This window comes from Orycteropus afer, unplaced genomic scaffold, assembly GCF_000298275.1.
Source record: "Orycteropus afer afer isolate SDZICR_OR568_19922 unplaced genomic scaffold, OryAfe1.0 scaffold00018, whole genome shotgun sequence".
NCBI classification, from domain to species: domain Eukaryota; kingdom Metazoa; phylum Chordata; class Mammalia; order Tubulidentata; family Orycteropodidae; genus Orycteropus; species Orycteropus afer.
In genome coordinates, this window is record NW_006921605.1 from 3,912,705 (window position 1) to 3,926,812 (window position 14,108).

Genomic DNA, 14,108 nt, shown 5'->3' on the forward strand with positions numbered 1-14,108 from the left:
TCTTGGAGTTTACAAAGACTTATGGGTAGAAAAGCCACACAAAGTAATTTACTACACTGCACCTATGGAGCACTTCTATCCTATCCCATAGGGTTGCTGTGAGTTGGGACCGACCTGATGGCAGTGAGTGTGGTTTTGGTTATGTTTTCATTTCTCTATATGCTGTGTCATATGATGACTTTGTGTTTACTATTTTGAGGAACTGCTAAACTGGTTCCCAAGACATTATTATTGTTTTTATGCAGGCAGTGTTCACTTAGACTTGCTGATGCCAAATTTCCTTTTTCTTTTCTTTTTTTTCTTTCTCTTCAGCCCTCTCTGCATCTCTTCCCTTCCTTCTGGTCATTTTTACTTGGTATAGATGATTGTGAAAAATGCTCCCTGTTTCATTGTTTGAAAATGCCTTTATTTCATCTTCTTTCCTATAGTTTATTTTTTGGGGGAACTAGAACTTCAGATCGGCCGTTATTATTTTTTCAGCCCTTTACATGGTTCCACTGTCTTTCAGCTCCCACTGTTTCTGTTGAGAGATCAACTCTCACACTGACTGTTGCTCCTTTGAAGAAAAAAAAAAAAAGTCTCTTCTTTCTGTTTTTAAGATTTTCTCTTTGTCTTTGGTTTTGGAGAGTTTGACCATGATGGGCCACACTGGATGTGGACATGTTTTTTTGGAAAATCTTGCTTGGGACTCAGTGTCTTCAATCTGTGCTGTAGTGACTCTCACCAGCTTGGTACTTTTCTCGTCTCTTTTACCTTCAAACATCGTTTCTGCTGCATCCACTCTCTCCTCTCCTTCTGGGACTCCAGTCATACGTGTGTTGATTTAGCCTCTATTCTGGTAGTTTCCATTCTTTTGCCTCTCTATGCTTCATTCTGGACTTTTTCTCCAGATTTATCTTCTAACTCACTTAATTTTCTCTTACAGTCTATAGAATACACCACTGTACTCATCCATCATCTTACTTTCAGTTATTTCGTTTTTCACTCCAGGAGTTTCCATTTAGTCCTTTGGGAGCAGAAGGAGTTTCAATCAAGTTCTCTACCACAATGACTGGTCTTGTCTATCTCCTTGAACATAAGGAGCATGTTGTTGTTGTTGTTATGTGCCATTGAGTTGGACCTGACTCATAGCAACCCCTCCTTGGGTTTCCGAGGTGGTATTGCTGCGGAAGTAGATTGCTCAACCTTCCTTCCGAGGAGTGGCTGGCGGGTTTGAACCACCAGCCTTCTGGTTAGCAGTCAAGTACCTTAGGCACTGTGCTACCAGAGCATAGTTATTTAAAATTTTGATTCTGTAACTCTCTTATGGGTTTTTATTCTCTGCATATAAGCATTCAGTGCATGCTTGCTGAATGTCATTAGTAAATAGAACCTCAAACTGCATGGAGAAGGAACTTAGTGGATATTTCAGCTGAACAACTGGAATGTTTTCTGTTTAGACAGGGAGGTTTCCAAATTTCCCAGACCCTGTGAACTCCTAACCCTATTTGTGAAAATCTCTAAGTGTTTTAGTTCTCTAGTACTGCTACAAGGAGCTCTGGTGGCATAGTGCCTACGGCATGTGACTGCTAACCAGAAGGCTGGTGGTTCAAACCCCCATCCACCCCTCAGAAGCAAGATTGGGCAATCTACTTCTGCAGTGATACCACCTCGGAAACCCAAGGAGGGGTCGCTATGAGTTGGGATCGACTTGACAGCAGTGAGTGAGTACTGCTGTAACAGAAATCCACAAGTGGGTGGCTTTAATAAACAGAGATTTATTTCCTCACGGTTTAGGAGGCGAGAAGTCCAAATTCAGGGTGCCAACTCCGGGGGAAGGCTTCTCGTCAGATCTGGAGGAAGATCCTTGTCTCTTCTGAGCCTCTGTCCCTGGGTGATCTTCTTGGGGCTTGGCGTCTCCCTTCCCCATCTCTGCTTCTTTTGCTTGCTTCTTTAACCTCCTCTGTATTTCAAAAGGGATTAAATTAAGACACACCCTACGCTAATCCTGCCTCATTAACATAACAAAGGCAACCCATCCCAAAATGGGAATATAACCACAGACATAGAGGTTAGGATTATAACACATAATGTTGGGGGACACAGTTCAATCCATGACACCAAGTAAGGTGGGAATTCCTTGTCCTCGTCTGGCCATCTGCATAATGCAAATCGTGTCCTGCTCCTTCCCACCCTAGGAGGGGCTGGTTACCAGGGCCAGCTGAAGCAGGGGCACTTGAGGTCACCCTCCTTTCTAATCCCTGGTCCAGCTGTGTAGGGACTTTAGAGAGAGGAAAGCATAGTCCTCGGTTGGCCATTCCCTTCTGGAATGCTCCCCTTGGCACCTGAGTCAGCCTTCGGCACTTTAGTGATCTCATCTGTTGGCTGATCCAAAACATTTGCTCAATAATGCTCTTGGAAGAACTATCCATGACCCTCCCATCCCATCTCACTGGTCCCTGACTCCTGGCCTCATCTTAAGCCAAGGGCAGAATTATGGGACTGGTTACAAAGGTCATAGCCAGAAGCTCCAAGACTTCCCAGCCCGACGCAGAGAAGGCCAAGGCACCTTGTTTATTGTTGCTGTTTTCTATATATATGATTACTTTATTGAGATATGCTTTATATAACATACAGCTCACCTACTTAAAGTGTGCATTTCAATGGTTTTTGGTATAGTTACAGAGTTCTGAAGCCATCACTACAATCAATTTTAGAACTTTTTCATCACCCTGAAATAAAACCCCATGCCCATTAGTAGAGACTCCCTGTTCTCCACTACCCACAGTCCTTGGCAGCCACTAATCTACTCCGTGAATTTGCCTGGTGGCAGAGTGCCTAAGGCATTTGACTGCTAACCAGAAGGTTGGCAGTCAAATCCACCAGCCACTCCATGGAAGGAAGACTGGACAATCTACTTCCGTTAAGATTTACCACCTTAAAACCCAAAGGGGGTTGCTATGAGTTGAAATTGACTCGATGGCAGTATGTTTTTTTTTTTTTTTTTGGCCATTTCATTATAAATGGAATCATATAATATGTGATCTTTTGTGACTCAGCATAATGTTTTCAAGGTACTTGTGTGTCATAGCACATATCAGAACTTCAGTTCTCTTTATTGCTAAATAATATTCCATTGTACATATCTCTTGGGTATTTTCAAGGAATGGAATTTCTAGGTCATACTGTATTTTATGTTTAACCTTTTGAGAAGCTGGCCAGGTTGTTTTCACATGGGGCTGAACCAGCAGGGTGTGAGAGATCCAGTCCCTCAGTGTTCTCAACAACACTTGTTAGGATCTGTCTCCTGTTGTTGTTGTTGTTGTTGTTGTTATGTGCCATGGAGTCATGGAGTGGGAACCGCCAGCCTTCTGGTTAGCAGTCAAGTGCCTTAGGCACTGCGCCACCAGAGCTTCCACACCTATCCTAGTGGGTGTGAAGTGCTATCTCCCTCTGGTCTTATTTGCATTTCCCTGATGGTTGATGATGTGTTATCTTTTCATGTGCTTATTGGTCATTTGTGTATCTTCTTTGGAGGAATGTCTATTCAGACCCTTTGCCTGTTTGTTAATTGGGATGTCTTTTTATTATTGAGTTGTAAGAATTCTTCATGTATTCTGGATAAAAGTCCCTTATCAGACACATGATTTGCAAATGTTGTCTCCCATTCTATGGGTTGTATTTTCACTTTCACAATGATGTCCTTTGAAGCGAGAGCTTTAATTTTGATGACGTCCAACTTCTCTATTTTTTCCTCTGTTTTTGCTGTAGTACCTAAGGCATTTGATTGCTAACCAGAAGGCTGGCGGTTCAAAACCACCAGCCACTCCTTGGAAGGAAGATTGGGCAATCTACTTCCATAGTGATACTGCCTCAGAAACCCAAGGAGGGGTCACTATAAGTCTAATCAACTTGACGGTTATTGCTGTCTTTGGTCTTATATCTAAGACCTAGTCCAGAGTCATGAAGATTTACTCTCATGTTTTCTTCTAAGCACTTTATATAGTTAGCTGTTATATTCACGTCTTTGATTCATTTGAAGTTAATTTTTGTATATGGTGTGAGGTAGGGGTCCAAGTTCATTCTTTTGCATGGAAAGGAATCTTACCTTACTTATTATTTTCTGCAACCTTCTGCATCTTTCAGGATTTGGGCAAGGTTATCTCATTTTATCCCAGTAACTTTGGGCCAATAAAGCCAGCTTGTCATTGTGACATCATATTCCCGAAGTGAACATTATAGAAAATTCTTCTTGAGGAAACACATACTACACACATTATACCTTCACAGGGCAACATCTCATATATCAGACAGTGTTTCCCTGATAGTCCTAAGGTTTTCACTGGCCAATTCTTTCAGAAGCAGATGGCCCTGTCCTGCTACCCTGTCTTATTCTGGAAGTTCTGTTGAAACCCGTCCACCATGGGTAACCCTGCTGGCATTTGAAATACCAGTGACATAGCCTCCAGCCTCACAGCAACACTTAAGCCACCACAGCACAACAAACTGAGAGAGCTGCTAGAATCCTCCGTGGAAGCAAGAATGGCCAGACTTCGTTTCACCTACTTTGGTTGTCAGAAGGGGCCATTCCTTGGAGAAGGAATATCATGTTGGTAAAGTGGAGGGTCAGTGAAAAAAAGGGAAGACCCTCAACGAGATGGATGGACCCAGTGGTTGCAACCATGGGCTCAGGTATAGCCAGGACTGTGAGGCTGGCACAGGACCAGGCAGTGTTTCGTTTTTTTGTACATGGGGCCACTGAGTCGGAGCCAACCCGATGGCACCTAAGAACAACAGGGCAGCATCTGAGAGAGATGGGGTATCTGGGGAGTATCTCTCTCAGCACTCCTACCTCCTGACACAAGCAGGTGTGTCCTTTGGTTGAGTAACCACCCTTTTGTGAAAACACCAGCATTTGTCTTGCAGATGAGTTTACCAGGTCATTTTCTGGGATGGTTGTCCAGTTCCTTACTAGTGGGACAGGAGACAGTAAAAGGACCTTGTGCAGCATAAACTGCCTGCAGAGGGAGTCAGGTGGGACAGGTGATTTAGTTGAAAGCACACGGTTCTGAGCAGGCTGCTCTTTGTGCTACAGTTAAAATCCCGGACAAGTCTTTTGAAAGGCAGAGCAGTACCTGTCCTTAATGCCCCCACTGCCTGGCTCGTGGCCAGGCACAAAGCAGGTGCAGGGCGAGTTTTGGTGAACAAACTGGTAGAGAGACATCCATGCCAGCATGAAGGGGGTGACGGGGGAGAGCGCCAGGAGGCAGGGATATTGGAAGGGGGTCTCTGTAGTAAACACTACCTTCTTCCCCACGTTGACCACAGCCAGCAGTGAGGCTGTGAGTGCAAGCTCCACCTGACTCTGTCCCCAGGGAGGGGGCGTGCAGTGGACAGCTGCATGAAGCCGGCTCATTCCTTCCATTCACCTTGAAGAAAAGCAGTCAGCCTGGCTCCCAGTTGCATGGAAGGCATGTCTGAAAAGCCCCACGAGGTGAGCTGGGGGCCTGCTCTTCGTCCCACGAGAGCAGGATTACAGCAGCTGCCTGCTCTGGTCTAGCCCTGGCCCGAGCCTGAGCATGACGGCCCAGGCTTCCCCCAGGGCCACAGGCGAAAGACGAAGGCCAGCTGCTTGCCAGCCTGCTGGCCCCAAGGGTACAAGGAGCATCTGCACTGCCCTCTGGCAGCCTGGATCCGGGCCCAGGCCACTAACCCAGTTGGCAAGGGAGGGAGAGAAGACGAAACAGCACCTGTCCTTCGTGGCTCAGTGATAAAGGAGGCTGCAGGCAGGTGTACTCAAAGCTGGAGGTCATGTGCTGGGTTGAATGGTGTCCTCCAGAAAAGCCGTGTCCAAACCTAACCCTACTACCTGCCGAGGGGACCTCATTAGGAAGTAGGATCGGTGAGGATATAACCAAGCTGAGAATTATCTGGGTGGCCCTCAGTCCTGAACAGGTGCCTTTATATGAGAGAGGGAGGGGCATCGGGCACACAGATGGGGGACACAGAGACAGCCGTGTGATGATGGAGGCAGAGATGGGAGGGGCCTCGCCACAAGCCAAGGGACACCTGGAGCCACCTGAAACTGCAAGAAGCAAGGAAGGGCCTCCCTAGAGCCTCGGGAGGGAACACAGCCCTGCCCACGCCCTGACTTTGGGCTTCGGCTCTCCAGACTGTGAGAGGCTCTGTTCCTGTTCTTTAGCCACCAGGTTGTGACCACCTGCCTCAGCAGTCACAGGAACCTCAGACAGGTCTGAGCCACGGAGCCCGGGCCGGCACTGCTGTTACAGGTTGCTTCCCCGGATGCTGTGTCCTGGTCAGGAGGCCGCCCCGTCCCTCCTGCCCCCCACAGTCGACCTGTCTGAGCCTAGGGCATCCAAACTGCAGTAAGCCCAGCTCCGTCTCTGGCTGCCCAGCCCGCAGGAGGACGAGCGACAGGAAGCCAGTGTGTGCCTGGTGATAGCCTGTCCTAGATACGGAGCTGGGGCCCCAGGCAGACAACAGGCCGTGGGTGGAGGGCGGGGAGTAGGACAAGGAGGAAGACCCAGTTTCATAAACAAGCAGACAAGGCCACTGTGCTGAGGAATGCAATTCAAGTTTAATGTCTTTTGAAAAGAGCGTCGGGGGCGTGCAGGGCAGTGGGCAGGGAGCTGCTCGAGGCGCACCCAGGACGCAGAAGTTTAAAGCCTGACCGGCAGACGCCCTTCCCAGGGAGGGGGTGTGAGCCGTGGCCCGCACCCAGCCCACCACAGCCGAGGGGAGTACGGGACTGGCCAAGGCCACGGGACCACCGGGCTCCGGGGAGGAAGGACTGGCAGTGTCAGGGGCTGTGGGAGCACCCAGGCCCTGGTGCTGGGCTGGAGTGAGGTGCCGTGATCAGAGAAAAGATGCAGAAGACTGGACGTCCGTCTTCCCCGTCCCCCATCCCAGTGGCAGTGGGGCGAAGTGCCAAGGGACAGCGGCCTTGATGTAATTCCGCTACCTGAGGCCGGAGGGGCGACTAGAGCAAAGCTCCAGGAACCCGGGCACCCGAGGCTGTCCTTCCCGCTGCAGCAGCTTCTCCGACGGGAGGCCCTGCCCCTGAGGGCACCCTCTGCTGGGGCTGGGGGCCAGGCCTAAGCCAGGAACAGCTTGGGTCCCAATTAGAGGGCACACCCCATTCCCAGCTCCTGCTCAGTCCTGGTGCCCACCCTCTGCAAAGCATGTCTGACCGTCAGTGACGGCACATGCCTCCTCTACCCAGCCTCGGACTGCACCCCCAGAGCCCTGAACGCGGGCAGAGGAGGAATCTTCCAGCCCCTTCCAGCTCTCCCAGCCCTGGGGCCCTGAGAAAGCCCCTTCCGGCCCTAGGCAGCTGCTCAAGGAGACCGGGTGAGGGAGCTGCGGGCTGGGTGGCACCGTTGGCAGCAGATGCTAGGCCAGGGACAAGAAACCGAGGTGCGGTGGGGCTCTGAGACAGCAGATGAGGGCCCTTCATCTAGAATATGACATACTGTATTTTACACAAATGACACACACACAATAGTGTCTTTGTTTGTTTTTGCAAACTGCGACCCCTTTAAGCTGTGAGTCCTATGTGTATTATATGCAAAAATTACGGTCACCATGGAGGCTGCCCCCGAGTGGGAGCTGGAGGGGCCTGCCATGGCTGACCCGTGGAGGAGGATCAGAAAGCTGGTGTGTGGGGGCAGGTGTGGAGACCCTGCCTGGGCCTGAGGGCAGCACTGAGAGGAGCAGAGCAGCCAGCCTGGCTTTGGGCCTGCCCTGCTTTACGACGGCCTTGCTTCTTAACGACACCCTGGGAGCACAAGCCGTTAGTGTGCTCAGCTACCAACTGTAAGGCTGGCAGTTCAGAGCCACCCGGGGGCCACGCAAGAAATGCCTGGTAATCTGGGTGTGAAAATCAGCCACTGCCAGCCTGTGGAGCCCAGTTCCCCTGACACACGAGGGGCTGTTGAGTCAGGATCAGCTCGTTGGCAGCGGGTTGGGGTTTGGTTTCACGTCTTATGGCGGTTCCTGGGTAGTGCAAATGTTTAAGCTCTCAGCTGCTAACTGAGAGGTGCCACACAAGAAAGTCCTGGCAGTCTCCTTCAGAAAGGTCACCATCACTAAAATCCCCGCAGAGCCCAGTTCTCCAACACAAGGGGCCACCATGAGTCTGAGTCGACTCCACGGCAACTGGTTTGGTTCTTTTGGGTTTTGTTCCTGAGAAGCAGCTGCAGGTCTGGGGGTCCCTGGGATCCCCGGCTGCCACCAGGAATCTGCTAGCCAGGGTGGCCGGCCTTGGTCTCCCAGCCCTGAGCAAAACACGAGGGGCTTGGCTGTTCCTCTTGGGAGCTGATGTCTGTGTCCAGCCCAAATGCCCTCACTGTTGTGGTTCAGAAAGAGGGAGGCTACAGGGATGTCAACCAGACGCGGTACTGCCGGCTGAGCCCAGAACGCTTGGACACGACCTAAAGGAATCACGCCAGGTGTGGTTTCCCTGTGCCCCGACGCCCCACCCCATGACCCACAGCTTCCAGTAAGATCTCTCCTAGAAGGAGCCTCATGCCACCTTGATTGGGAACAACACCCTGGGAGCCACGGCGGCTGGTGGTAAGATGGCACCAGCAAGGCCTCCATTTCCTCCTCTCCTGTCCGACCAAGCCTTTAGAAACAGGCCTGATGACTTCCAGGGCCCGGAAGGGGAACTTGGCTCTGGGACTCCCTGCCCCGTCCCGCCACTGTGTGCAGGGGTCACTTAAGGATGTGTACACAGAGGGGAGCGGGAGGTCCCCGCGGTCCTCACAGGCACCCCACCCCATGATTTCATCTGTCAACAGCGCGCCACAGAAGCCCAGAATCTGGACCACACAGCAGTTTCTGCTTCCCGTCCCCATGAAGGGCGTCTTGCTGAGTGCCAAAGCCAGGAAGCGGGACGGGGCAGCGCGGTGGGGGCAGGACAGGCGAGGGCAGCGCTGGCCGCGGCTAGGGCTCGGCGGCGTGCTTGACCAGGTAGCCGCTGAAGGTGATGTAGGTGTCGAACTCGTCGCTGAAGATGGCGTTCTCCCGCTCCCCCTTGAAGAGGCGCACCCACACCTCGTCCTGCTCGCGCAGTTCCAGCATCAGGCTCTGGGTCTGCATGATGCTGCGGTCGCTCACCTGCGCGTACAGGATCACCACCTCCTCCCTGTTGCGCATGACGTGCAGGTAGGTCTCCTTCTGGTTCCAGGTGTGCACGTTCAGGCTGAAGAAGTAGATGCCCGGGACGTAGCAGTAGAACCTGCCGGTGAACATGTTGAAGTGGCCGTAGAGGTTCACGAACTCCGTGTCGAAGACCACCGTCTGGTAGTACTCGTTGCTATGCAGCGGCTTCTTCCGGCCCACCGAGAAGGCCGCGTAGTGGTTCTTGCAGCGGTCCCCGGGGGCCCCCATGGAGCCTTTCTGCCCCTTGGGGCCCATGTGGCCACGGGCGCCCGCCGAGCCCGTCTTGCCAAATTTCCCCTGAAGGCCTCGATCCCCTCGATCGCCCTTTTCACCTGAAAGGGGCAGGGAGACAGGTTGTGAAGTGGCCGCCCTGCGATGTCCCTACGCCATGGCTCCGCCTCTGTGCACAGGCCGGACGCTGTTATTCCGGCTTCTCACTTCATCCTATCCCGCCCTGACCGTGTGTATAGAACACTCTGCCCTTCTAACCACGTTAAGCATACGATCCAGTGACGTGAATTACAGTAAGTCCCTGGGTTCCCAGCGCCCACCTTCCAGACAGCTCCTGCCTGCCCTTCAATGTGAGGTAAATTTGCCCTCACTTGGAAGGGGCTGAACCAGCCCCCTGCTGCAACAGATTCCTCCTCACCATCCCTTCACTGCTGCACGTGCAGCTTTGGAATGTCGGAAAGCCTTCGAGCATTTTCTTACACTCAAGTCAGGGGAAATAAGGGTCATGTACACTGTCCCAACTGACCTTCAAATCTGACTTAAAGACACAGTTAGGAACGGACCTTGTTGTACGGGGGGCGGCCTGCACGTTGACCAGGTGGTGCGACCATCACCACCGTCCACTTCCAGGCTTTTCCGTCTGAACCCAGTAGCCCTGAAGCAGTAGCTCCCCATCTCCCTCCTCCAGCCCCTGGCGACCAGTCAAGACCCTCCGTCCTGTGTGTTTGCTCCTCTGCATGATTCACATGAGTGGAATCAGACAGTGTCTGTGCCCTGCGCCTGCCTATTTCACCCACATAACGTTTTCCAGGTCCGCACACGCCGTGGCACGTATCAGACCTTCACTGCTCTCTGGCGGAGTCGCAGTCCATTGTGCGGATGGCCCACACTTGGTTTATCCCCCATCAGTTGACCGGCACTTAGGTGGTGGGCAGAGCTGCAGTGAACGTGGGAGTACATGTGTCTGCCCGAGTCCCTGCCTTCAAGCCCCAGGTCTATACCTAGAAGTGGGGGAGCCAGGCCAGAGGGGGGTTCGGTGTTAACTTTCCAAGCAGCGCTCCCTCCTGCCCCTCATTGAGACGCCCCACCCTGGGCACAGGGGTATTTGGATTCCCAGAGGAGCCAAGTGAACAGACGCAACCTCAAGGATCTTTCTATTTCCATCCAGAAGCAATAATTATTCTTTTTTTCCTTCTGGAAAGCCCTGGCAAAGAAAAAGGAACATATGGGTTTGTCCAAAAGCAGCAGTCTCCACGGCCAGGCCCACCGCTGACTCCAAGCAAATGAAGAGCAGATGTGGGCACAGGAAACAGGGCACATGTGTTCCCCATTGGCTGCTGCCAGGCTTGCACGCTCATCTGCTACGCACAGACCCGTGGCGGGCGGTGGCATTTGAGAAAACCCCTGGGGAGTGCCAAGCCACAAAACCAACACCCGAGGGGCCTGTAGTGGGAACACGTGTGGAGGGCTGGGGCCAAGCTCTGCGAAGCCCCTCTCCTGTGCTTGCTTCTGAAGCCCCTGGCCAATCCTGGGAGCCCCCAGAGCCTCGGCAATGGAACTTCCTTCTCGTCCTCACCCCTGTAGCCGACAGCCTGCCTCTGCTCCTGCCCCCTCCCGAGGGAGCAATTCCGCTCACGCCCCTTGCCCACCCCAGACTCCGGCACCTCCCTCCTGCAGGCCAGCGTAGCCCGGCTGGGCAGAGGCCCTCTGCTCGTCTGTGCAGCCTCCTGACCTTTGAGGATCGTGATGTTGATCTGGGGCACTGGGATTGGCCGATACAAAGGAGGCGCAGGATCACAGCAGCGGAAGCATCTGGAAGCCGGCGGCTCCTCGCCTTGGTGGGGGCTGTACTTGTCGTGTTCTTCAGCCCTAAGGGATGGAAGGCATCACAGAAAACACCCTGAACTCAAAGCCTAGAAGCTTCTCCCTCCCACAGTAGCCAGCAAGCCTCTCCTCTCTCACCAGCACATCCTGGGGTCACTTTCCCAGAAGAGGGAAGAGCATGACTCATGGCGAGTTCTGGGATCTCAAGGGAAAGTTCAGAAAAGTCCCCACCTTTTGTTCAGAGCAATAACCGTAGGAAAACAACACCAACAATAATTCCAGGAACGCCTGGGAGCGGCCAACACCCCGGGAGAGTCTGTAGGCCCCTGGACGACGCCAACGGTTTGCACCCAACAACCAACCGAAAGCTTGGCTGTTGGAACCCACTCAGCTGCTCTGCAGAAGAAAGGCCTGGTGATCTGGTTCCACAGAGATGCCAGGCAAGACGGCCCCACAGAGCAGCTGTGCTCTGCACACACGGGGCTGCGCCCGTGGGGCGGCCATGAGTCAGAATTGGCTCCACAGCCCAGGCTGTTTTTTTGGTTTGTTGTTGTTGTTGTTAGTTGCTGTTGAGCCCATTCTGACTTGTGGAGCCCCACGTGTGCAGAGTCACGCTGCTCCATGGGGTTTCCAAGGCTGTGACGCCTCAAAAATAGATAACCAGGCCTGTCTTCCAAGGCACCTCTTGGGGGTTTGAACTACCAACCTTTTGGCTGGCAGTCAAGCACTTCATGGTTTGTGCTGCCCGAAGACTTTTTGGTTCAGGGGAGTCTGTGGATACTTATGACAGCTTCACTGGGGAGCCCTGTCACGTCTCCGTGACTCTAGAAAATGCCAGTAAGCCGGTTCTCTCATGAACGAGAGGGTCCGACTGGAGCTTGAGGGTCCCCGGAGCTGCGGCAGCTGGAGGCCCCCTGCCGTGTCTGAGGCTGACTCCTGCAGGCTGTGTGAATGGGTGCCATGGTGGTGAGAGCGCAGCACTAGCCCCCACCTTGTGGCACCTTGTGGCCAAGCTCTAGAGCTGACCGGCTTCCATAGCCTTTGTCCTGGCTCCTACCCCCACGTTGTACTTTGGACCCACAGACATTTTCAAAGACAAGCAGGATGGAAGGGCACACTGGGGGCTGGGACTGGTGGCTGCCCCGAGGGAATGGCTGCGAGCCCTCAGGAGACTGACGGTCCTCTGGGGTTGGAGGGATGCTGGGCTCCTGTCCTGCTTGCAATAAGGATCCCAAGGCCTGGCCTGGCCACCCAGAGCCCCCCACAGCCCCAGGGGACAGGCTCCTGCGGGTTCGCGCCCACAGCCCTCACCTCCCATCGTGGTCCTGCGGTGACAGTGGCTCCTCGGTCCCCTCCACCTTGGCATCTCCCAGAGTTGCCTCGTGTTCCTGCTGGGCCTGCTGGTCATGGGGCACACGGCCCAGCACCGGGCCACAGGTGGAGGCCAGCAGCAGACAACAGCCCAGGAGGGGCCCCAGGGCACCTGTCATCTTCCCGCCGTGGCCTGGTGGGAGAGACACCGGAAGGGGCATAGGTGAGGAAGAGGACAGGTGGGAAGGGAACAGGTGGGAAGGGGACTCCACAGAGAAACAGCTCAGAAACCAGGCTGTTGGCTCCGACCAGTGATGACCGTGAAACCCTTCAGTCACAGCACCTTCTTAGAGGCCACAGCCCACGCACACACACACACGGACGCACGTTCTCACACACATGAACACCTGCTTACCAACACACCCCTACACCTGCACACATTCCCACACATGCACATGAACACCCGCTTATCAACACACACTGTGGCAGTTAAGGTGGTGTGTCAGCTTGGCTGGGCCTGGTTAGTGGCTGGGCAGCTGGATGTAGTATCCCCACGATGAGACTGGAATAGGCTCCATGGTGGGATCTACTGTGAGCAGCTGAGGAGTAGCCTTAGGGCTGTGGTCTGCTTCCCGTATCTAAGGGGAAGCTTTGAGCAAGGTCTTGAGCTTCTTGGCGCACCTGGACCCTGCATTTGGCCGAGTCTGCGTCTCAGTGGCCTGCGTGTTCTCTGCCGATCTTTAGACCGTTTCTGGGCTTGAACTAGTGGCCTGCTGTCGCGATAATCTTGGGACTGTGCCATTTTGCTTTCAGTGTTGGGTTTATCAGCCTCAGCAGCCAGCAGCTGCCTGAGTGGAGACGCCTCCAGCTCCAGTGAGAGGGGAGCAGGAGCAGAGCTAAAGCCCAAGGCCGAGGGGCCTTCCCAGCCCCCAGAGCTGGCACTTCGACCTGAGACTTCTAGCCTCCTAAACCAGAAAAGAGTAAGTCTGTTCGTTAAAGCCACCTGTTTGTGCTACGTTTTCTGTTAGAGCAGTAGTAAAGAACCCAAACACACACCTACATGTGCACACACTTCACACACTCACACTCACGCATTCACACGCACACACACGAACACCCACAACACACACCTAGACATGCACACACTCACACTCACAAACACGTGCTGACCAACCTTCACGTGCACACAAGCACCTCATGCACACACACACATGCTCATACACATGTGCACAATGCACACTCAGCTCACACTCATACATCCACACACAAACACCCACAACACACACCTACGCACGCACACACCCACACTCACAAACACGTGCTGACCAACCTTCACGTGCACACAAACACCTCATGCACACACTCACATGCTCATACATGCGTGCACAATGCACACACTCAGCTCACTCATGCTCTCATACACGTACACTCAGGCACACTTGCTCACACATACTTGCACACATGCACACACTTGTGCACACTCGTACTCATGCACACATGCACACCATGCAGAAGTTTTTCAAAGTTTGCTGTTTGAACCACTTTTAAGTGTGAATCCAGTGACAGAAACGACATGC

General features: G+C 53.2%; 1 protein-coding gene across 1 annotated transcript; it reads right to left on the reverse strand.

Annotated features, from left to right (window-relative positions):
* Positions 1-8,946: 8,946 nt before the first annotated feature.
* Positions 8,947-12,752, reverse strand: C1QTNF1 (C1q and TNF related 1). Its single transcript, XM_007959833.2, has 3 exons — positions 12,532-12,752; positions 11,129-11,265; positions 8,947-9,497 (listed from the first exon to the last, which is right to left on the reverse strand). Exons 1-3 carry the CDS (start codon positions 12,750-12,752, stop codon positions 8,947-8,949), a joined length of 909 nt encoding a protein of 302 aa, XP_007958024.2.
* Between the last annotated feature and the right edge of the window lie 1,356 nt (positions 12,753-14,108).

Excerpts from the sequence above, each read along its gene's own strand:
- C1QTNF1 (XM_007959833.2), bottom strand. The coding sequence starts at position 12,752 with ATGCCCCTTCCGGTGTCTCTCCCACCAGGCCACGGCGGGAAGATGACA. Across the intron at positions 11,266-12,531 it reads CCGCAGGACCACGATGGGAG|GGCTGAAGAACACGACAAGT; the intron begins GTGAGGGCTGTG and ends TCCATCCCTTAG. Across the intron at positions 9,498-11,128 it reads CAACATCACGATCCTCAAAG|GTGAAAAGGGCGATCGAGGG; the intron begins GTCAGGAGGCTG and ends TGCCCCTTTCAG.